At 41.6% G+C, this 25,428-nt stretch overlaps 1 protein-coding gene across 2 annotated transcripts in view; it reads right to left on the bottom strand.

Moving 5' to 3' along the window:
* Nucleotides 1-25,428, bottom strand: part of EPHA4 (EPH receptor A4) — a 154,758-nt gene that overhangs the window by 51,125 nt on the left and 78,205 nt on the right. For both annotated transcript variants that reach the window (XM_043909896.1, XM_043909895.1), the window contains exon 5: nt 18,259-18,597. In XM_043909896.1, the coding sequence (XP_043765831.1) occupies nt 18,259-18,597 (339 nt within the window). The remainder of the gene's footprint in view (nt 1-18,258; nt 18,598-25,428) is intronic.

Below are 25,428 nucleotides of genomic sequence, written 5' to 3'. Positions count from 1 at the left end.
AAGTGTGATAACTAATTCAGGAGGGTGGCTTTGCCGCTTGCAACAGGGACATTCAAATCATCAGTGTAGTTAAAAACAAACAAACAAAAAAATACCTTAGATAAACCTAGGAAACCTAGTATTAGGTGGCTAGGGCTTCCGTATGATGGGCTTCCCAGGTGGCGCTAGTGGTAAAGAACCACAATGCATAAGACTTAAGAGATGTGCGTTCGGCCGCTGGGTTGGGAAGATCTCCCGGAGAAGAAAATGGCAACCCACTCCAGTATTCTTGCCTGGAGAATCCAATGGACAAAGGAGATTTGAGAGCTACGGTCCATAGGGTTGCAGAGTCAGACAGAACTGATGTGACTTCACACGTACAATACTAATGATACTAATAATCTCCTTAGGGCATGGCCCCAGTGAGAGTGAATAAATTATGACACAGGCACCTGGAACAACAGAAAAGGGTATAGATTGGAAGAAGTCCCTTGAATTTTGTGCTTTGAAATTTATGTTAATAAAAGCCTCAAGTTACTTTTTCACATTGGTTTCCATTTCACAAGGGCACTGAAGATAGCCTTATTAAATTCTCCATCAAAGGGCATCATCCATATCATTTGTTATGAATAAGTGAGCTGGTAATCAACCGCAAAACAAAGAAAAAAATAGCAAAATAAAAGCAGAGAGCCTGACTGCTTTATCATAGAGGCTAAGAATCCAATTTCTCTCTCTTTTTTTTTGTCCTTAAATATAATTTTCATAGAAAGCATCTAATTATTATAATACAAAATAAAGAGAAAAAGCATCAACACATGAGGCTCATGTAACCTCAGAAAAGCAGTGTTCACCATTCTGAGTTATTGCAAATCTTTTCAAATTAGATTCCTTTTTCTTTTTTTTCAATTTCTGAGGTTAATGAAACTCGAAAGAGACAGTATAATATTTGCAAGGTGCCAGGTTGGTGCCAGCTCAAGGAACTGAAGTCCTTGGCTTTCAATGGAGCCTGAATATATCATGAATAACTCCTTCCCCATCCTGTCTCAGTGATGGTCCACTGTCTTCCCAGTTGAAAGATAGGAAGTCAATTAGTGTCACTTATGATGTGAACACCTGTCGACTAAGACCTGGACTGAGACCAATTCCATTACCATAGCCACTCAATGGCTGCCAGATGATCAGGCCTTGGACCACTTACGATATAGTCCAGATACAAGAAGGTGACCTAGACAGAAAGGTCCAGAGTCCCATTAGTCATCTCCTGAGCCATCACCCAATTCCCCATCACATATACAGTTGGAACAAGATACCTATTTTTCCTAATAGTTACTTTAAAAGACCACATGAGCTGTTCAAAAAAGAAAATGTCATGGTGACCCTAAATTGATGATATAAGCTCCATAAATGGTAAGCATTTTCACCAATCATTGTTATTTTTATCTTTGAAACTACCTTTTTAGTAACTCATCTTTCTTTCTGTTATTGCATTTTGAAACACATAGGCAGAAAAGAGAAAGAAACAGGAATGAAAAATATCTGACAAAGAATAAAGTGGAGAATGAAATTATAGGCTATAGATGATCAGTGACAGGCTGAGACAGGCAGAGGAAACATTCCAACACTATTCTGGTTGCAAATCTAGCTCCAAATGTTACTTGGTTGAAAGAACAGCAACTAAATACTGAGAAGTGAGGGCCATGGACCATTCTACTTGTACAGTAGATTGCAGTTACAAGTGGAAAGAGAGAGAGACAGAGAAAAACAGAAGGAAGGCCAATCAGGTGAAGAACTGAGCCTCTCCATCTTATTTTCAGTCTGGTTTCATTGTATGGATCATGGTATGGAAGTCTGGGAGGGTTCTGAACACAGGGAATCAAAACTCAGGGAACAAGATCCACAAACCACAGCATGCTGGGGAATTGGGGTTTAGTACTACCCAAAGCGAGCGGCCGAGAGGAGATGCCCCACATCCAAGGTCAGGAGAGGTGGCCGAGAGGAGATACCCCACATCCAAGGTCAGGAGAGGTGGCCGAGAGGAGATACCCCACGTCCAAGCTCATAGAAACCCCAGTAAGACAGCAGGCACTGAGAGAGGGCATCAGAGGACAGACAGACTGAAACCACAACACAGAAAACTAACCGATCTAATCACACGGACCACAGACCACAGCCTTGTCTAACTCAATGAAACTATGAGCCATGCTGTGTAGGGCCACCTGAGACAGACGGGTCCCGGTGGAGAGTTCTGACAAAACATGGTCCACTGGAGAAGCGAGTGGCAAACCATTTCAGTATTCTTGCCTTGAGAACCCCATGAATAGTATGCTGCTGCTGCTGAATCACTTCAGTCGTGTCCAACTCTGTGTGACCCCATAGATAGCAGCCCACGAGGCTCCACCATCCCTGGGATTCTCCAGGCAAGTAACACTGGAGTGGGCTGCCATTTCCTTCTCCAAAGCATGCAAGTGAAAAGTGAAAGGGAAGTTGTTCAGTCATGTCCGACTCTTAGCGACCCCATGGACTGCAGCCTACCAGGTTCCTCCGTCCATGGGATTTTCCAAGCAAGAGCACTAGAGTGGGTTGCCATTGCCTTCTCTGATGAACAGTATAAAAAGGCAAAAAGATAGGACACTGAAAGATGAACTCCCCAGGTCAGTAGGTGCCCAATATCCTACTGGAGATCAGTGGAGAAATAACTCCAGAAAGAATGAAGAGACAGAGCCAAAGCAAAAACAACACCCAGTTGTGGATGTGACTGGTGATAGAAGCAAGGTACGATGCTGTAAAGAGCAGTATTGCATAGGAACCTGGAATGTTAGGTCCATGAATCAAGGCAAATTGGAAGCAGTCAAACAGGAGATGGCAAGAGTGAATGTCGACATTTTAAGAATCAGCGAACTAAAATGAACTGGAATTGGTGAATTTAACTCAGATGACCATTATATCTACTACTGTGAGCAAGAATGCCTTAGAAGAAGAGGAGTAGCCATCATAGTCAACAAAAGAGCCCTAAATGCAGTACTTGTATGCAGTCTCAAAATGACAGAATGATCTCTCTTGGTTTCCAAGGCAAACCATTCAATATCATGGTAATCCAAGTATATGCCCCAACCAGTAATGCTGAAGAGGCTGAAGTTGAACGGTTCTATGAAGAACTACAAGACCTTTCAGAACACCCCAAAAAAGATGTCCTTTTCATTATAGGGGACTAGAATGCAAAAGTAGGAAGTCAAGAAACACCTGGAGTAACAGGCAAATCTGGCCTTGAAGTACAGAATGAAGCAGGGCAAAGGTTAATAGAGTTCTGCCAAGAGAACGCACTGGTCATAGCAAACACCCTCTTGCAACAACACAAGAGAAGATTCTACACATGAACATCACCGAAATCAGATTGATTATATTCCTTGAGGCCCAAGATGGAGAAGCTCTATACAGTCAGCAAAAACAAGACTAGGAGCTGACTGTGGTTCAGATCATGAACTCCTTATTGCCAAATTCAGACTTAAATTGAAGAAAGTAGGGAAAATCACTAGACCATTCATGTATAATCTAAATCAAATCCTTTAGGATTATACAGTGGAAGTGAGAAATAGATTTAAGGGATTAGATCTGATAGACAGTGTCTGAATAACTATGGACAGAGGTTTGTGACACTGTACAGGAGACAGGCATCAAGACCATCCCCAAGAAAAAGAAATTCAGAAAAGGAAAATGGCTGTCTGAGGAGGCCTTACAAATAAATAGCTGTGAAAAGAAGAAAAGCAAAAAGCAAAGGAGAAAAGGAAAGATACACCCATTTGAATGAAGAGTTCCAAAGAATAGCAAGGAGAGATAAGAAAGCCTTCCTCAGTATTCAGTGCAAATAAATAAGAGGAAAACAATAGAATGCAAAAGAGTAGAGATCTCTTCAAGAAAATTAGAGATACTAAGGGAACATGTCATGCAAAGATGGGCTTAATAAAGGACAGAAATGGTATGGACCTAACAGAAGCAGAAGATATTAAGAAGAGGCGGTAAGAATACACAACAAAACTATACAAAAAAGATCTTCACAACCCAAGATAATCACGATGGTGTGATCACTCACCTAGAGCCAGATATCCTGGAATGTGAAGTCAAGTGGGCCTTAGGAAGCATCACTATGAACAAAGCTAGTGGAGGTGATGGAATTCCAGTTGAGTTCTTTCAAATCCTAAAAGATGATGCTGTGAAAGTGCTGCATTCAATATGCCAGCAAATTTGGAAAACTCAGCAGTGGCCACAGGACTGGAAAAGGTCAGTTTTCATTCCAATCCCAAAGAGGGCAATGCCAAAGAATGTTTAAACTACTGCACAATTGCACTCATCTCTCATGCTAGTAAAGTAATGCTCAAAATTCTCCAAGCCAGGTTTCAGCAATACATGAACTGTGAACATCCATCAACTCAAGCTGGTTTTAGAAAGGCAGAGGAACCAGAGATCAAATTGCCAACATCCGTTGGATCATCGAAAAAGCAAGAGAGTTCCAGAAAAACATCTATTTCTGCTTTATTGACTATGCCAAAGCCTTTGACTGTGTGGATCACAATAAACTGTGGAAAATTCTGAAAGAGATGGGAATACCAGACCACCTGACCTGCCTCTTAAGAAACTTGTATGCAGGTCAGGAAGCAACAGTTAGAACTGGACATGGAACAACAGACTGGTTCCAAATAGGAAAAGGACTACGGCAAGGCTGTATATTGTCACCCTGCTTATTTAACAGATATGCAGAGTACATCATGAGAAATGCTGGGCTGGAGGAAGCACAAGCTGGAATCAAGATTGCCAAGAGAAATAGCAATAACCTCAGATATGCAGATGATACCACCCTTATGGCAGAAAGTGAAGAAGAACTAAAGAACCTCTTGATGAAAGTGAAAGAGGAGAGTGAAAAAGTTGGCTTAAAACTCACCATTCAGAAAACTAAGATCATGGCATCCAGTCCCATCACTTCATGGCAAATAGATTGGGAAACAGTGGCAGACTTTATTTTTTGGGGCTCCAAAATCACTGCAGGTGGTGATTGCAGCCATGAAATCAAAAGACACTTACTCCTTGGAAGGAAAGTTATGATCAACCTAGACAGCATATTAAAAAGCGGAGACATTACTTTGCCAACAAAAGTCCGGATAGTCAAGGCTATGGTTTTTCCAGTGGTCATGTATGGATGTGAGAGCTGGACTATAAAGAAAGCTGAGCACCGAAGAATTGATGTTTTTGAACTGTGGTGTTGGAGAAGACTCTTGAGAGTCCCTTGGACTGCAAGGAGATCCAACCAGTCCATCCTAAAGGAGATCGATCAGTCCTGGGTGTTCACTGACAGGATTGATGCTGAAGCTGAAACTGTAATAATTTAGCCACCTGATGTGAAGAACTGACTCATTTGAAACAGCCACCTGATTTTGGAAAGATTGAAGGTGGGAGGAGAAGGAGACAACAGAGGATGAGATGGTTGGATGGCATCACTGACTCGATGGACATGAGTCTGAGTAAACTCCGGGTGTTGGTGATGGGTAGGGAGGCCTGGCATGCTACAGCCCATGTGGTCGCAGAGTCGGACACAACTGAGCGACTGAACTAAACTGAAGGAAGCCTTCATTTTATTTATAGTGAAATTATTCTTTCCCAGTTTCTTGCTGGCCATGTAGACAAGCACAAAGAAGTGACTGGTAAGGGGAGAGTAGCAATACAGAGACTTCGGGCTAAATTACAGGCAGCACCATGTGAAAATGCTTCATGTACAAATGGTCACCACATGCTGTGCTCTCAAAAAACATATCCATGACATGATATTCTTGAGGTCCTCATATTTGAAACTCTATCTTTTTTGGCAATTCTCTTCAAAGCTATGATAGAGGTTAAAAAAAGGAGCATAATTTACGAGTAGGGATTTTAAACTTGGGAATTGGCAACCACAAAATTAATTTTTTTAATTCTGGGGTATCAGCCAGAAACCAAACTGTACATGCCAGAGTTTAAACTCCTATAGGCATTAAAAGACTGAGGCTGAGAACAACTGCGATGTGAGACTTTAAAATGTTATTAAGGCCAATGGACGTCTCCAACTGGATTTGTGCTTGAGAATCCAAGATGACTTTTGTAGTCATAAAGAATAACAAATAATGTATTAGGAAAGTTATAACTGTTTTAGGACCTGATTTTTTTTTTTTTTTTTAGCTAGAAGGTTCACAGAATCTCACTGGGGCCTTTCTAACACAACTTGCTAAAGTGTAAATTTCAATATTACTAGCTCCACCCAGGAGTCAATCTATAAATACCTAAAAGACCTCATTAGAACAACATCTCACCCAGAAATAGTCCCACGGCAGGGTCTCTAAGAAAGATATTGGAACAGGGCTTCAGTACACTAGGGGCTGTTTTATGGATTTTATTTTATATGTATCTTAAAATCAGAAGGGAGAAAGAAAAGAGAAAAAGAGAGATGAGAAAGAGTGAAAGCCATCATTCAAAGAACTTACACAGTTTAGGTTATACCCTGGAAAAGTTAACAGTGAGATGCTTCCCATTTATCAAGCTCCCCAAACCATACACTTTTACATTATATCAAGATTCCTTAAATATATTACCAGTCTCTTAGAGTCACACCTTAATGAGTCGACTAACCAGCAATGATGTATACAAGAAGGGCTGTGAGCACAACTAACGTGTTTTAAAACCTATGACCACTGTTCTGGTTACAAAACGACACAGTGTTCATAGGGCAAGATTCTGCTATACTTGTACTTTTTGCTTTCAGTGGAAAACAAAACAATAAAAATCCTGGTTACATACTGTAATGGCCATCCTACTCCCATTTTAAATGGGAAGAAATGAAACACTGTTAGCAATAAGAATCCCCAAGCCTCCAAAAACACCCTCCTAGAAAGTTTCCTAAAATCTTGCCCTCTAGAATCAGGATCAGTTTCAGTGGGTTTCAGCGCAGACAAGGGCTCTACCAGCAACCCTTAGGATCACCTGCATCCTTCATATGAAAAAAAGTAAAGTCTTTGATTATCTTAATGGAAGGAACATTCTACTAAGCTTTCAGCTAGTTGCATACTCAAAATCACAGGCCTGTTTATATGTTTGCCCTGGCTTTGATAAAAGGACATGGAGGAAGCTATGCTCTCATCCACCTTCAGGCTGTTATGCTCAAAATACACACTTACTATGCTAAAAAAAAGGGGGGGAGGGTGGTTCAGGAGGCAGATTTATGGCTTACAGTACGTTATCTAGACAACACCAACTCTCCAGGGAGCCACTGTGAACTTGCCCTTTCAGTATTTGTTCTAATGGATGGACCTTATCCAACCCTGTTACATATAGTGAACCTGTTGGAGACAGGTCCCTATTTAGCACCCACTGTAAAGTGGAAGCTGCACATTTAAGTCTTGTCTGCACAAAAGTGGAAGCAGTGACAGATTTTATTTTCTTGGGCTCCAAAAATCACTGTGGACAATGACCACAGCCATGAAATTAAAAGAAGTTTGCTCCTTGGAAGAAAAGTTATGACAGACTAGACAGTGTATTAAGAAGCACAGACATCACTTTGCTAACAAAGGTCTGTATAGTCAAAACCATGGTTTTTTCAGTAGTTATGTACGGATTTGAGAGTTGGACTATAAAGAAGAATTGATGCTTTTAAATTGTGGTGCTGGAGGAAACTCTTGAGAGTCCCTTGGACTGAAAGAAGATCAAACCAGTCATTCCTAAAGGAAATCAACCTGAATATCCATGGGAAGGATCAATGCTGAAGCTGAAGCTTCAATACTTTGGCCACCTGATGTGCAGAGCTGACTCATTGGAAAAGACCCTGATGCTGGGAAAGATTGAGGACAAAAGGACAAGGGAACGGCAGAGGATGAGATGGTTAGACAGCACCACCAACTAAATGCACATGAGTTTGAGCAAACTCCGAAAGATAATGGAGGACAGAGGAGCTGCCGCCCATGAGGTCGTAAAGAGTCAGACACAACTTAGCCACTGAACAACATACGCACATGACACCGACAAAAGGTCCCTCGATAAGAAAATTTTAAAAACACCTTTATCAAAGCCTTTATCAAAGAGTCTTTTTGACCAAACTGCCTGAGAAATTCATGTGCATAGATGATCAGTAGGAAGATTCCAGGCAAAAAGGAGTGGCCCACCCTTCCTCATGTTCCCTCTCTTCCCTTCCCTTCCAAGGTGTGTGTGCTAGTTGCTGTCATGTCCAACTTCTTGTAACCCTATGGACCATAGCCGCCAGGCTCTTCTGTCCATGGGGATTCCCCAGACAAGCACACAGGAGTGGGTTGCCATGCCTTCCTCCAGGGGATCTTCAAAACCCAGGGAGTAAATGCAGGTCTCCTGCATTGCAGGTGGATTCTTTACCAGCTGAGCTACCTGGGAAGCCATTCCAAGAGTGATAGTAAATTCCTATCATTTGTATCCTTTATATCCTATAAGATATCTTAGACAGATTCTGTTTTAGAAAGTAGCTCCCATGTTTTGTCATAAAGCACCTAAAGCATAGGAGAGCCATCGTAGAGCTCCTTGAGCACAGGCAGACCAATCTATCAGAATAGGGTAAGAAGGAATATAATGTCAGAGCTGTTTCTTCAGCTATGAGTCTATATTGGCAGCCATTCTGCTGAATGTTCAGAGATTCCAGCACTCTGGGTACCAACCTCCACATGTGGGACCACATCATTAGTGACCTTTCCCATGGCTTCGTGAGACAAGTGATGTCTGGGATCAACTCTCTTTTTCTATCACTGCAGTTTTGGGGCAACCTATGGAAATGTTTGGGGCTTCCCAGGTGGCATTGGTAATAAAGTACCTGCCTGCCAATGTAGAAGATGTAGGAGATGCAAGTTTGATCCCTGGGTCGGCAAGATCCCCTGGAGGAGGGCATGGCAACCCACTCCAGTATTCTTGCCTGGAGAAGGCCCATGGACAGAGGAACCTGGCAGGCTACAGTTCATAGGTTCACAAAAAGTTGGACACGACTAAGTCAACTTAGCATGCATGCATGGAAACATTTTTTTTTTAGGCTCAAGCTAAGGAGGAAAACAAATGTTTGTTGGTGTGTGTGCACCTGTGTGTGTGTTGGGGGTGAGAAAAGTAGGCAGTGGGAGAAGATCCATTAAAAAAAAGAAAAAGAGAGAGGGATTTTTAATACTTATAGAAATAGCTAGCTAAGGTTTGCCTATCTCAACAGATTAAAAGTATAAAGAAAAAAAAATCCTCATGAATCTAACTGAAGACAACACACAAAACGCCCTCTTATTGTATACCAGGCTGAAAACAGCACATGGACATGGTTTCAGAGAAGGCTCTGTACAGTGGGGTGACAGAGACAGGTGTTTTAATTAGTCCCTGCAAATTTAAGATGTCTCCATGCAGGATTAGTTCTGCAGCACAGCTCTTGGTTTTCCCGATGTTTAAAGAAAAAAAAAAAAAAAAAAAAACTCCTTAAAGACATCAGTATGGAGTTAATGGAAGCCTTGAATAAAGTTTCTCTGGATCTCTTTATTGATGCTTAATTGCAAGCTGGACGCTACAGAGTCTGTTCTGGCTCCTCTGAGGAGACATTCATTCAGCCAGTGGGAGTCACAACTAGATAATTTAGAAGCCCGTCCAAAACCTTTCCTTGCCCTGTTCTGTTTATTCCTCATCTCAGTAGGGTGCTTATTTCCAAATCTCTTGATGGTTTCTCCATCAAGGGTGTAAAAGTTGGCGGTACTGTCTGACGCAACAAGCATATAGCATTGAAGAACGAAAAACCCATCAACATTAAGACTGTCGAGTGTTTAGTGGATGCTGGCGAAAGGATTTCCGTTCTCACAAATGAACATGTGTGTATGCTTAGGTAGGACAGAAGGGGAAAAAAAAAATCAGGAAAAATAATGTTCCCAGTTCCGGATGTATAAATAAAACTTTCATTTTCTTAGAGTGAAATATTCACCTCTTTAAAAATGCAACCCAATTTTTACTTATATGCAGTAATTACCTCTCAACTCTACAGAAATACTGTTTGTCTGTACTGTTCAGTCAACCTTGAAGCTGGATAATTTAGGAGGTTCCTTTGGAAGGCTTCTATTTTTTTCTCCTCACCAGGACTTGTGGCTCCCACCTTGAATACAAATTCATGGACTCTCATGCCACATGCAAGAAGCTGTAGTTTATTTTATTAGTTTATTTTATTATTAGTTTATTAGTTTATTTTATTCTTCATTATGATCATAATTAGTGAGCTTGCTTGATAATTATCAAGGTGGCAACAATATTCCACAGACATGAAATTATTTTATGTGTAAAGTTAGAATCAAGAGACTGTTCCTTTAAAAAAAAATTGTATTACATGTTTTAAAGATGTATATTGCCTAAGCATTACGAACTAAACCAGAAGCCCATGGTTGGATCAGAAATGTTAATGAGAAAACCACAGCCAGGCTTCTCTGAAGCCCATTGTGTGCTTGTTTAGGGCTACAATGACCCCGGTACAGAAAGGACTCCCCAACCAGCTTCCACCTTAGAGGTCCTATGGATTGCATACCAACCACTGAAGATGTATAACCAATTTTTCAGCAAAAGTTCTCAATAAAATTGATTTATAATTTGTTTGAAAAATTTTGAAATGTGCCTTTAGGAAGATTTCTGACTTATAGATTTCACTAGTTTCATCTAGTGATTTTTCCTTTACATTTCTTAGGAGTAAGAAAAAGAAAAAACACCATTGACTTGAGATCAAAGGCAAACGAGATGTCATCTCAGTGAGGGAGCAACCGTAAAAAGCGGCAAAGATGATTATTTTTAAAAAATGCTGCCAGCATCCAGGAACCATACAACAGTGCTATGAATGCATGTTTTCAAGAAAACCGGAACACTGCCTTCTCAGAACAGTCCACCACGTGCCACGTTCTATATTTAAACCCGAGTGTCAGTGGGGAAAGATTTGTGGTACAAGAAAGCAAAGGCCTGTTTGAAATCCTAATTGTTTTTGTGAAATCTTGTCCATAGAGCCAAAACCTCTAGAAAAGAGGTTGTCCTGCTAAATATCACAGCTGTCTCAAATGTGCGATGAACCTAAATGTTAATCCACCTCATCCTTTGCCAGAGTAGTTTCTGACAAATGACACCAGTATTTCAGTATCTCTCACCGGTCCTTTTCAACTACAGTAGAGGGGTAACGATTTGAATTAAGATTTCCAAATAATGATTTTAAACTACTTTTAAGGCAATATTAATTGGATATCTGCTAGAAGCTGGGCATGTGATTTCATATTTAGTCTTCACCATAAACATGTGAGGATGAAACAAGATAATAATGATGTGGATAATGGTTAAGAATGTGGAAGCTGGGACTTCCTTGGTGGTCTAGTGGTTAAGAATCTGCCTTTGTTTGGGATGAATAAGTACACACTGCTATATTTAAAATGGATAACCAACAAGGTCCTACTGTAGAGCACATGGAACTCTGCTCAATGTTATGTGGCAGGCTGGATGGGAGTGGAGTTTGGGAGAATGGATACACGTATGGACTTCCCAGGTGTGGCTAGTAGTAAAGAACCCACCTGCCATTGCAGGTTAGAAGAAAGAAACGCAGGAGGGCGTGGCAACCCACTCCAGTATTCTTGCCTGGAGAGTCCCATGGACAGAGGAGCCTGGCAGGCACAGTCAGACATGACTGAAGCGATTTTGTGCCGATGCACATGCAGATACATGTATATGTATGGCTGAATCCCTTCTCTATTCACCTGAAACTATCACAACATTGTTAATTGGCTATACCCCAATACAAAATAAAAAGTTAAAAAAAAAAGAAAAAAGAATCTGCCTTCCAGCGCAGGGAACCTAGGTTCAATCCCTGGTCAGGGAATTTAGATCCCACATGCCATGGGGCAAGTAAGTCTGCTCACCACAGCTAGAGAAAGCCCAGATGCCACAATGAAGACCCAGCACAACAACAACAAAAAAGCAAAAAAATAGAATGTGGACTGTAAAAGTCAGTTACCTTCCAATGCAAGGATTGGCTCTGGCCCACTGCTTGACGTTGTAAATTAAGTTTTGGGGGCGGGGGGACACAGCCACACCCATTCATTTACATATTGTTTGTGGCTGCTTTTGCTTTACATTGCAGAGTTGCATGCTTGCAATGTCCTACCCTCTTGATTTAGTCCTCCAGAGAAGGGATCAACAGACTTTTTCTGGAAAGATCTAGATGGCAAATATGTTGACAGGCATCTCTGCCAAAGGAACTCCACTCTGCTGTGGTTCTGGAAAAGCAGCCTTAGGCAGCACACACACAAAGGAGTGGACCTTTGTTTCAACAAAACTTCTTTATGAACACTGACATTTGAATGTTCTGTAATTTCCAAACTTCACAAAACATTATTATTATTATTTATTATTCTCAGCCCTTCAGAAATAAAAGAAAGAAAAAAAAAAGATTCTTAGGGGGTTTCAAAGTGGGGGATCAAGATTTGGGGTCTGGTTTGCCAAACCCTGCTCTAGAGCCCTAACCCCAGGAGATAATGAAGGACAGGGAAGCCTGGTGTGTAGCAGTTCATGCAGTCACAGAGTCAGACATGACTCAGCAACTGAACAACAGCCTTTCCCACAATCACCAGGACTGTGTTTTCTGCTTGTTAATTTGATTTTAAACCACATATGAGGCCCATCCAGAACCGTCCCTCACCCCGAACAATAGGCCAGAACCACTCTGGCAGGACACACTTCATCACCTTACCTATTAAGCCAAAATGGACTTTCTGAAATCTCTACTTTCTTCCTGTTTGCTTGCATGTCTAGGCACACTTACACAAGAGCCCCTTTACCATACAACTGCATGCATCTAAGAGGCAGGATTTTATACACTGAAATTAAGAAAGCTTGCAAGGGCTCTTTCCAAAGTTCTTCTTCATTTGATGTGTGCAATTCTGTAGATTCTTCCCCTGAAATCACACAAAAATTGTCTAGGCTTCAGACCCCACAAAACCTGTTCCAGTCCACCACGCCTGGCGCACACTGCCTTACACAATTTCTCTAAGATGTTTCCCTTTCTTCCACCATCTCCTTAAAGCTGTCCTCTCACTGTCTGTAAGACAGGTAGCAATTATACCCAGTGGGGATGAGAATTCCCACTGCTCCCCATTATCTCACTCAAATAACATAATATGTCTAATTAAAAGACGGCCAAGAAACAGAATGGGAACTGAGCAGCTGAGTAAGTAATAAGAGACAGTATGCCTCGAGTACTTGGTTATTTTCTTTTCTCTACTCATTATTTTGGTTTTATTAACTTTATCACTACTTGACAAAAGAGTGTTCACTGGTTGTTTTTAGTGTAAATAAATGTGTTAATCAACAGATGGGTGCTGAATATCTGTGCCGAGCTCTGATATGGGTGCTGTGCACTCACATTACAATGAGGTTCCTGCCACTTTATCATCCATGTGGTATTTTCTAACAGTTTTCTTAACGGTCCATCCTAGGGAACACGGCTAGTCTGACAAGCAGCACCAATTCATCTGATGGCCAAGCCCCTAGGATTCTCTACAGGAGGCCCCAAAGGGCCTTTTATAACTGTTTATCCTCTGAGAACAGCACTGAGAGCCCTGCATTCCCAGCACAGAGTGATGGAACCCAGCAAAGATAGGTGGGTGATGGAATGCTGAAAGGTGGCCCTTGCTATGAAGTCATGAAATCTGTTTCTCAAATATACCACTAGACCAGAGTTTCTCAGTCTTGGCACCATGGACTGTTCAGACCAGATAATTCTTTGTTGGGGGGAGGGTGGCATCCTTTGCATTACAGGATGTTTAGTAGCATCCCTGGACTTCATGTGGTAGATGCAATAGCCCTCTCCCTCCTCCTAGCTTTGACATCTGAAAAATGTCTCCTGACATTGCCAGATGTCTGGGGGAGGGATGTGGAACACGTATACCTGTGGCACAGACAGCTTGGAAGGGCTGAGGAGAGGCAAGATTGAGATGCATTTTGACAATTCAGCTGAAGCACTTTGGGAATGCTTTCTTCTCTTGGAATGGCCTTAAGAGTCAGTTTCAAAACATCATAGGGAAACTAAACTCTCTTTCTTCAAGCTCATTGCTCATGGCTACAATTCTTGGAATTGTATAATCACAGAATTTTAGAATTAGAAAGGATCTTAGAGATTAGCTAGGTTCAAATGATTATGCAATCTACTGAGTATCGGAATTCATCCAAATCCAGTGTTAAGAGATGTTTTGTTGCCAGGACAGGACAGTTGAGCCTTAGAGAGGTTATCAGATGTATTTCCTTGTAAAGGGTGTCTAGAAGAGCAGCATATGCAAAGTAAAAGTCAAAAGTGTAGGTGTCTTGGATACACTGTGGGGTTAGTAGAGAATATGAGCCATAGAGCTTCACCAGAATTTAAAACAAACAAAACAACCTAGAGCATAGTCCAGCCCCAGAGCTGGGAGACTGGTGGGGAGTTTAGGGGGTGCAGAGTGGAAACTGATTTGGTGGTAATATTCAGGTCTACTGCTGGCTGCCATCACAGAGTTTTTAGCAAAAACATCCACATTTTTGTTGCTTAGTCAGGAAAACCTTGTTTCATTTATACAGCATTTCTCTCTCCTAGGGACACATTCTGTATTCATTTCCCTGAGATGGTCCACTTAAGTAAAAGTAAACTGAAGGAAAGTCATTTAGAAAACAAATCACCCAGCAGTCAGCCTATACATTTTTCATAAGCATCAAAACCATCTCTTCCTAAACAAAAGACGGAACAGTTACCAGAGGATGGAAGATGGAGGAAGGAAAACATGAGTTTTCAAGGGTAATCTCATTTGGTTCCTTTTGGACTGCAGTGGAGTGTAGGGAGAACACCCGTTTTCCTTGTGTGATCTTTACCTACGGGACCACCTCAGCTGCAGCCACCCCCCTCCTCTTCTCACCTCTCCTTCATCTTCTTGGCATGAGGCAGGGGGTGGGGTAATGGAGGAAGAGAATTTGGGAGAAGTCTTATGTCCTCAGGTCAACCCATGCTGCTCTCTGATCTGCCTCCTGGCAGAGCAACCATTTGGGTGACCTGAGCGGAGCAGGCTTTGTCCTGGCAGGGAGCCGGCAGTCAGCCAGCTGGGCTACCCTGTCCCTGGGTGACGCTGGGTAAGTGTCACCAGAGTCAGTCCTTTTGGCCACAGATACAAAGCTCACATCCTTTCATCAGCTCATCAGCAATAAAGCTGGCACTTTTGAGTTCCCTTTGTCTTGTCCGGCCTTTTATTTCAATTGGGTTTGAACTCAGGAGGGGAGGAAAAGGGTGCTATTAGCCCCTTAAGCCACCAACTGTAAGACTGGGGTTAGGATGGCTTAAATAACCACATGAGAACACCGATCCATTCACACTCTATAGCCCAGCTACTTTCACAACTACACCACATTCACAGCTACAAGATCAAAGCCCAATTAGACCGCCATCTCTAGGCTCAGATACTCAGAATCTGGTCTCACAAAAGCCACTAGTCATCTACTAATTTTAAAGAAAGCAACCTTTTCCTTTTGGGAGCATGAATCTCCCTGGGTTCAAGCACTGGCTCTGACACGAGCTTAGGTGAATTTCACCTTCATAGTGCTGTTCAACTGTGACGGCCCCAGGGATGGTGATGATAAAACCAGGAATTCTAGGTTTTGTGTTTGTTTGTTTCTAAATATGTTACCAGTGAGAGAAAGAACCCTGTGAAAACAGGACAAAAATGGCAGAATCCATGAAACTAGGTGGACTCCAGGTGGTTAAAGCTAACATTCATTTATTCTTTGTATTCCTTATAAAGTGAGACATCACTGCCTATAGAGGTCCCTAAGGAATTTAATTTAATGAAATGATCAGAATGACAGCAATTAGAATATAAGTGTGAGTAAGTAAATATGCATAGGGGAACTTTGATAGAGTTTATGGCTGCTACATTCACCTGGAATTTTTGACCTACATTATTAATCTGCACTACTATGAAGAAAGGGTTTGTTAATCAAAGCTAAACCATCCCGATGATTCTGAATTAGTAAATCGCGGCAGCACAATGAGGCAATGCTGTGCACACAGACAGCTCTCTGCTAAGTGGAAGCTCTCTGGGCGGTCACATAGGAGGTCTCCTTACTGAAAAGTTTTTTTCATTTCGAACCTCTTCCCACCATTACCCTTCACGAAAATTAAAATAAGGAGTTAGAATTTTGTCCTATTCAGCAAACCTCCTGGCAGGACTGCTTGCCGTGGCAGAGAAAATCTCATTGTGTCAGAGGAATTCCCCATTCACCTTTTTCCTAGATCTAAAAGAATTACACCTACATTTTTAATAAAATGTTGACTTTGTTGCCTTCCCTTGTGTAACATTTCTGCACATTTTCTTCTTCTGGAGGATTTTTGGCTGGTCTTCCTTCTGTGCTCTGTACCTCCTGGCTTGGTAGGGGTTGACATAATCCCTTGGCTTGAATCCTTAGTTACACCGACAGAGAAGTCTCCCCACAAAATCTGTGGGAGCCAAGCCTGTCCTCAGCACATCTCCCAGAGGCTACCCTCTGCCAAACAGAATGATTTCACCTTGTACAGCTGAGGCTTCAAAAGGTTCCTTCCTAGTATTAATTCTGTTAAGAATACAAAGTAGAGATGTACTGGCGGGAAGCCGGAAAGGTACAGTGGGGGCAGAACATACTGACTGAATCATAAACCAGATTCTCCAGGGGGTTCTCAGACCACCTTCCTGGCTCCCTGGAACTCAGACACTAGACATCCTAGGTTTCTGAGGATCTATGGGCAACGTTTCCATTGCCTTCTTCCAAAAGACAACTAACAAGAGGCTGCCATTCAGAGTCCTTGTGACGCTATCAAAACCTCCTAAACCATACTACCCACTGTAGAGAAATAAAACTGGTGACCATACAGTGTTTACATCCTAAAAGTGCAGAAATAAAAGGGAAATGCATAACCAGAGGACCCGTTCACACCACATATATTAAAAGACTGGTCACATCTGTGTAACTGAAACTACCTTCCGGGAAGATCTGCCATTCCAGAGCCAGTTCAAAATCCTGCCGCTTTCTGAACTTTTTATTTATTCTAGAGAGTTCAGGGAAAGTGAGAAAAGAATGGCTTTGGATTGGAATACTGGAATAGTTCTCACTATAGAATCAATTAGTATAGATATATTTTACTTAACTATTGAGTGCACTTACTGAAACATTCATTTAAGAGAGAAGTGCAGTAAGAGGCAATAGGGTTGTTGGCAATTTATAATCCTTTCCCAGTGAAGTGTGTTGTTTTTAATAGCTTCACAAAAGGATAAACCATGGTCCTTTCTTCCTCCACCCCTTTAAATCCCCAAAAATGAATAACAGGGAGCTGGCAATGTGAAACATGTGGTAGAAATCCAGAATGAAAAATTAGTATGAGAAAGTGTGGGGACTGCTTTGGGGGAAGAAGTGGGTCAGGAGCAGAGCCTAGAAATCTAGATTCTCATTCATACTTTGGAAAATCTGATATTCAAGACTGGATAACAGTTCTGAAATGAACTCAGCAGAAACACCCCAGGAACAGAATATGTTTTCTAGTCATCTGCATTAGAAGAGGAACATGTACAGGAAATGAGGTAAATTAACTCTCTTCTCCCACCTGCCCAGTGTGAATTTAACTATGAAAGTGGCTCCAAAAGTAGGATGTGTTTGAAGGAAAATTTTGTCAACCACACAGATAAAGCTCCCCATTAAACCATTCATTGTTCATAGGCTTATAGGGTAATACTAACAAAGACCTGTGTCAATATTAAAATAAATAAATAAAATAAAACTACAGCTGCTAACGTTTCTGTTGGAAAATACAAGTGTAGCACTCTGCGTGGCTAAAAATCAATTTTGTATTCCTAAATAATCAATGCACTGTAAATGCACTGATATCCAACCATGACCTTGTGATTAAAAAGGCCAAGACACATCCCTTACACGAGAGGTCCAGCAGGGAGTGACCCAATTCACCGTCACATGTTTTCAACCGGTGTCCTAGACTTCATTTAATCTCCACCACCTAGTACAATGCATGCAATACAGTTGGTACCCAAAAAAAATCTGCTGAATGAATAAATATCCTTCTAAGTATTGTTTGTATTATAACACAATTCACACATTTACGATTAGGTCCCTGTAATTCTTCCTTAAGGGCAGAACTTCAGCAACAGGCACAGATATCAACACAAGCTCTTTATACACATTTAGATCCTACAACAAAGTGGATGTAATTCCTACCGGCTTGGTTGGTGGTCACAGTGACGGACACGGATTGGTCTGGGCTAGGGTTATACTTGGACACACCATTCACCGCCCAGATTTCAAACGTGTAGTTGGTATGAGCCAGGAGGTCAGTGATGGAGACCTTGGTGGTCTTCAGGCCGTTTTGCTGTGGGGTGTAGTGGACCCCACTTCCACAGGGTCGGCACTTGCTGGAGTCACCCGCTCCACACTTCTTGCACACGACATTGTAGGAAATGTCCTGGCGGCCACCCGTGTTCTGAGGACTGCTCCATTCCAAGTTCACAGAAGTCTCATTGACATTTGAAATCAAGTTGAGAGGAGCAGATGGTGGGCCTGGAGGGGGAAAAAAAAAAATACTATCAAACCAAGAACTGAAACGAGCCTTTTGGAATCTCTCAGAACTTATATTCTTTTCTGCAGATATAAGAACTAAGAAGAGCCCATTTAGCAAAGAAAGCCAAAAGCAAATCAGGCCAGCATAAATCATCTAAAAGAGCAATATGACAGAAGGCTGTCTGTGTGAGTATCATTCTCTTTTCTGTACAAACAAATGCAGCACTGACCAGAGATGTGAAGTAACTCTATATCAAATAGGCTCCAAACGACTTTCTCTCTCAAGTGACCTGGCTATTTTTTCTCATAACTTGTCTAGCCTTACTCTTATCATTTGAAAGATGTGTATCCGATTGTACTTCTAGTTCCCAGGGCTGTTGTGGGACTCTGGCAAACTACTAGTTATGTACCACTTTTGAAGATAAATGATGATTCCTAAGTACAGTGTGTTATCAATATGGAATAAAGTTAACTGGATGGCATAGATACCCCTCTTCCATCTGACATGGCAGTTGAGAGTTAAGCTATTTGTGGGTCATTAGTAGGAACTGGTTTAGCCTGGCTGCAGAGAAGTACAGTTGTTGAGAAATCTCAACTCCATGGCAGGATTGTGCAAAGGTGCCCAAGCCTCCATGGCCTGATCTTTAGCTGACCAGGGCTGCACCAGGCCCTTCTCATTTCTACTGACATCAAAGGTTTCCAAAATATCTAGTGGTCATGATTGTTTTGAAACAGAACTGATTGCAAACAACATAGTACTTAGTTTAAAAATAGTAACAATAAATAAGAGCACAGAACCCTCTGTATTCTTGCTGTTGATTAGTCTCTAGGCCAAGATGTTATGACACAAGCTGCCTTCAGGGAGAAGAATCAGGATGGGAGAGAAAAGAGGGGATTTTCCTGATCTGACCTGATTCTAAAGGTCTAAAAGATGCCTGCCACACTCTAATGAAAAATATTGATTCACCACAACCACTGGAAAGTTCTCTTTTTGCTTCCCTCTTTCCCATTTTGATCTTCAAAGAAAAGAGCCGAAGTAAGTATCAATGAAAAATTGAGACCTCTTGCTTATTATTTCTATTCTTACTGCTAATTTACTTGTAATCATTGCTTTCAGGGAAATTTGTCCCTGTTACTCAGGAAAAGGAAGTTAAAAGGAAGTAACTGGCAGGCTTCCTTATCTAGTCAATCATAATGGAATATACTGTCCCAGACTAGACATTGCAAGAGAATTGGAAGAGGTAACTTTATGAAGGAGGAGTCACACTCAGTATTACTGAGTTCACAGTGACGGATGGCTAAAGGATTTTGGTAGTAGTATTGAACAATGGTAATTCATCTCCTTTTCTTCTCATACAACTTAATTGAAGACTGTAACAGGGTAGGGAGGACCTCCTAATCTCCCTTGGAGACTAATTACTGACAACCTCTCTCTCTTAGTGTTAAGACTTGATTCCCATCCTAAGAACCTTAAATGAAAATCAGTGCTGTAAAATTTGTGTTAAAGGACAACACTGCCCCCACAGAAGTCCTCAGAAAAAAAATGCATAAATTTCTTTCTCATTTAGATTTCAAATTTATCTCTTTGGTCCTTAGTAAAGTGAGCATTACTTTTTTTTTTTTTTAAATAACATGATTAGAGCTATTTGAAATAACAGACACTTAGAGCCAGATAAGATGTTAAAGATCATTTGGCTAAATAGTTTCACTTTATAGATGAGGAAATTGAGAGTCAGAAAGTGGAGCTGATAATACTGAAAGTTCGTGCAATCTAATTAGTGACAGAGTTCAACTAAAATCCCAAAGTACTAACTCCCACACAGTGGGGTTATTTCCACATTAAAGATAAAATAACAACAAAATCAGGAGCTTCCACCGAAGTTTGAAAGGCAAAGACAGGAAAAAGGACCAAGTATCTTCAATTCTGTTCAAATTCTGAGGTGCTTCTTGCCATCCTAGTGAAACTGATTGCTAGTCTGCTGCTAAAGTTGACCACAGCTTAGTTCAGAAAATGGGTCAAGCCACTGGTTCTTATTTTGCTGTGACTTTCAGGGTTAAATAAGAGTGACTCTTAAATCCATTAACCTCCTTGCCAAGGTTCCTAGTCCACTTTCACATGGGAAAATGTGACACAATGAATCAAGCACTGCAGAAGCAAAAAGTCAGTAATTAGTATATAGGACGGGACATGGCAGTGTCTAAACAGAGAAGAAATGGAGCAGAAAACTAAATGGTCACAGGACTCAGAGATATAACACTGCCACGTGGAAAAAAAATAAAGATGCTGCAGGGTTTCAACACGGAGGGCTGTCATGAAAACAAGACACAGTCTGGAACAGCCTTCTTCCTTCGGGCAGCGATTCTTAAAGAATCTACCCTGGAGTAGGTGCTCAAAGGAAGACAGAGAACTAATAAGCAAGCTCGGAAGTTCAACGCTGCCTCCATGAATGGTTTGGTGAATTTGTTCTGCATTTGTTTCATGTTTTGTTGCTATAAGGTGTGACGGCTCCATGGTGGCATAGTAGCAGTTTAAAAACTGGACTGTAACTGGAGAATTAAGGTGGGGGGAATGAAATAAAAGAAACGTGTACCCAATATGATTGCTGGCCTACATAAGCTTGGGAAAACACACCTGGAAAAGGGTTTTATAAATTAAAATCATTACAGTGGTTGTATTGTCTCTGTGTTTTCTCTTTTCTTGAAAATTCTTGCCAACTAAAAGATGGTAAATACATCATGTGTATTTTCATATATAGGGAAAGATCATCTCTTCCTCAGAAAGGAAGGCAACTTATTCCCAAGAAAATTAGAAAAAAGTATGAACTTTAATACAGACAAAAGTCAATCTGGGCCAAACAGTCATCCTTAATACCAGCATTTTAAAATAATTACCTGTAGACATGACTGAAGAGTAAAAAAATAGATATCCTTAGCAACATGAGTAGTTCTCCCAATAAACACAAGACATCCAGAAGAGAAAAAACTTAACTTTTACATTATCTTGTCTTTTTTTTCTGTAAGTACTAAAACCTAGCAGGAACTATGGACATATCCCTGTGGCCCCTGCATGCAGTCTGTAGGAAAGTTTTAGCCTCCTGGGCCTCCCTCAAGTTCCAAAGAGCAAATCTAATCAGAGAAGAGAGAATGCACAGAAACAAAGAAAAACAGTCAAGCAAGAGAAAATAATAATCATTTGGCCATAAAACAAAATCAAGGACGTTTAGTTCCTCCTCAGTTCAGTTCAGTCACTCAGTCGTATCTGACTCTTTGCAACCCCCAGGACTGCAGCACGCCAAGCTTCCCTGTCCATCACCAACTCCCAGAGTTTGCTCAAACTCATGTCCACTGAGTTGGTGATGCCATTCAACCATCTCATCCTCTGTCATCCCCTTTTCCTCCCGTCTTCAATCTTTCCCAGCATCAGGGTCTCTTCCAATGAGTCAGTTCTTTGCATCAGGTGGCCAAAGTATTGGAGTTTCAGCTTCAGCATCAGCCCTTCCAATGAATATTTAGGGATGATTTCCTTTAGGATGGACTGGTTGGATCTCCTTGCAGTCCAAGGGTCTCTCAAGAGTCTTCTCCAACACCACAGTTCAAAAGCATCAATTCTTCGATGCTCAGGTTTCTTTATGGTATGATTCTCACATCCATACATGATGTGATGGATCATGGAAAAAGCCATACTGGAAAAGCCATAGCTTTGACTGGATGGACCTTTGTTGGCAAAGTAATGTCTCTGCTTTTTAATATACTGTCTAGGTTGGTCATAACTTTTCTTCCAAGAAGCAAGTGTCTTTTAATTTCATGGCTGCAGTCACCATCTGCCGTGATTTTGGAGCCCAGAAAAATAAAGTCTGCTACTGTTTCCCCATCTATTTGCCATGAAGTGATGGACTGGATGCCATGATCTTAGTTTTCTGAATGTTGAATTTTAAGCCAACTTTTTCACTCTCCTCTTTCACTTTCATCAAGAGGCTGTTTAGTTCCTCTTCACTTTCTGCCATAAGGGTGGTGTCCTCTGCATATCTGAGGTTACTGATATTTCTTCCAGTAATCCTGACTCCAGCTTGTGCTTCATTCAGCCCAGCGTTTCTCATGATGTTCTCTGCATATAAGTTAAATAAGCAGGGTGACAATATACAACCTTGACGTACTCCTTTACTTATTTGGAACCAGTCTGTTGTTCCATGTCCAGTTCTAACTGCTGCTTCCTGACCTCTGTACAGATTTCTCAGGAGTCAGGTCGGGTGGTCTGGTATTCCCATCTCTTTCAGAATTTTCCACAGTTTGTTGTCATCCATACAGTCAAAGGCTTTGGCATAGTCAATAAAGCAGAAGTAGATGTTTTTTGGAACTCTCTTGCTTTTTTCCATGATCCAATGGATGTTGGCAATTTGATCTCTGGTTCCTCTGCCTTTTCTAAATCCAGCTGAACATCTGGAAGTTCACAGTTCACATACTGTTGAAGCCTGGCTTGGAGAATTTTGAGAATTACTTTGCTAGTGTGTGAAAGTATGAAGTCGCTCAGTCGTGTCCAACTCTTTGGAGCCCCATGTACTGTAGCCTACCAAGCTCCTCTATCCATGGGATTTTTCAGGCAAGAATACTGGAGCGGGTTGCCATTTCCTTCTCCAGGGGATCTTCCTGACCCAGGGATTGAACCCCGGTCTTCCGCATTGTAGGCAGACGCTTTTACCATCTAAGCCACCAATAATGGGCACTATTGTGTGAGATACGGAGAAGGCAATGGCACCCCACTCCAGTACTCTTGCCTGGAAAATCCCATGGACGGAGGAGTCTGGTAGGCTGCAGTCCATGGGGTTGCTAAGAATCAGACACGACTGAGTGACTTCACTTTCAGTTTTCACTTTCATGCACTGGAGAAGGAAATGGCAACCCACTCCAGTGTTCTTGCCTGGAGAATCCCAGGGACGGGGCAGCCTGGTGGGCTGCTGTCTATGGGGTCACACACAGTCAGACACGACTGAAGCGGCTTAGCAGCAGCAGCAGGAGTGTGTAAGATACGTGCAATTGTGCAGTAGTTTGAGCATTCTTTGGCATTGTCTTTCTCTGGGATTGGAATGAACACTGACTTTTTCCAGTCCTGCGGCCACTGATGAGTTTTCCAAATTTGCTGGAATATTGACTGCAGCACTTCCATAGCATCATGTTTTAGGATCTGAAATACCTCAACTGGAATTCCATCACCTCCACTAGCTTTGTTCATAGTGATGCTTCCTAAGGCCTGCTTGACTTCACATTCCAGGATGTCTGGCTCTGGTGAGTGATCACACCATCATGATTATCTGGGTTGTTAAGATCTTTTTTGTATAGTTCTTCGGTGTATTCTTGCCGCCTCTTCTTGGTATCTTCTATTTCTGTTATGTCCATAACATTTCTGTCCTTTATTGTGCCCATCTTTGCATGAAATGTTCCCTTGGTATCTCTAATTTTCTTGAAGAGATCTCTAGTCTTTCCGATTCTATTGATTTCCTCTATGTCTTTGGATTGATCACTGGGGAAGGCTTACTTTTCTCTCCTTGCTATTCTTTGGAACTTTACATTCAAATGGGTGTATCTTTCCTTTTCTCCTTTGCCTTTTGCTTCTCTTCTTTTCACAGCTCTTTGTAAGGCCTCCTCAGACAATCATTGTGCCTTTTTGCATTTCTTTTCTGAGCTCCAAAATCACTGCAGATGGTGACTGCAGCCATGAAATTAAAAGATGCTTACTCCTTAGAAGGAAAATTATGACCAATCTAGAGAGCATATTAAAAAGTAGAGACATTACTTTGTCAACAAAGGTCTGTCTAGTCAAGGCTATGGTTTTTCCAGTGGTCATGTATGGATGTGAGAGTTGGATGGTGAAGAAAGCTGAGCACCAAAGAATTGATGCTTTTGAACTGTGGTGTTGGAGAAGACTCTTTGAGAATCCCTTGGACTATAAGGAGATCCAACCAGTCCATCCTAAAGGAGATCAGTCCTGGGTGTTCACTGGAAGGACTGATGTTGAAGCTGAAACTGCAGTAATTTGGCCACCTGATACAAAGAGCTGACTCATTTGAAAAGACCCTGATGCTGAGAAAAATTGAGGGCAGGAGGAGAAGGGGATGACAGAGGACGAGATGGTTGGATGGCTTCACCAACTCAATGGACATGGGTTTGGGTGGACTCCAGGAGTTGGTGATGGACAGGGAGGCCTGGCGTGCTGTGGTTCATGGGGTCACAAAGGGTCGGACATGACTGAGTGACTGCACTGAACTGAACCAAACATACATTTGATATGTGTATCTATTACAGTTTGCATGATAGAAGAATTGATGTCTTCATCATTTCCTGGTGTCTCCTATGACCCCTAGTTCAGAGCAAGCTCAATAGCTGTTTGAGAAGTCATGAATGACTAGCTGGAAACAAGGTCCTCTAACGCATCTTCTGGCCCTCCACCTACAATGCTATTTTAAGCCTGTGAATTAATACAGGCTTTTCTGAGCTAAGCCTGTATTAGCCGGCTTTTCACATACAGATTCATTACCATTAAGCCCTGTAATGGAGCATCTCAATGTAGCTAGTTTAATTCCAGTTCCTCTTTGCTACAATTTAAAAACACTCTGAACAAGTGGGATGGGCTATGCGTCATATAGAGGTGGTGAAATCTGTTGGGAGGGATTGTAGAGCCATGCAATTATTCAAGAAATACCTACTGTGTCCAGTTTTACTTACTTACTCTAGAAGAAGGAAGAAAAAGAAATATTCTGATTCATTGTGATACCTCCCTGGATAGTTTAGGGAAGGGGCATGGAATCAAAGCGGGAAGGAAGAGACTACAGAAAGTTA

This window comes from Cervus elaphus, chromosome 8 (assembly GCF_910594005.1).
Source record: "Cervus elaphus chromosome 8, mCerEla1.1, whole genome shotgun sequence".
Classification (NCBI taxonomy): Eukaryota; Metazoa; Chordata; class Mammalia; order Artiodactyla; family Cervidae; genus Cervus; species Cervus elaphus.
Note: the sequence above shows the minus strand (reverse complement) of the source record. Positions and strands in the feature narration are given on the sequence as shown.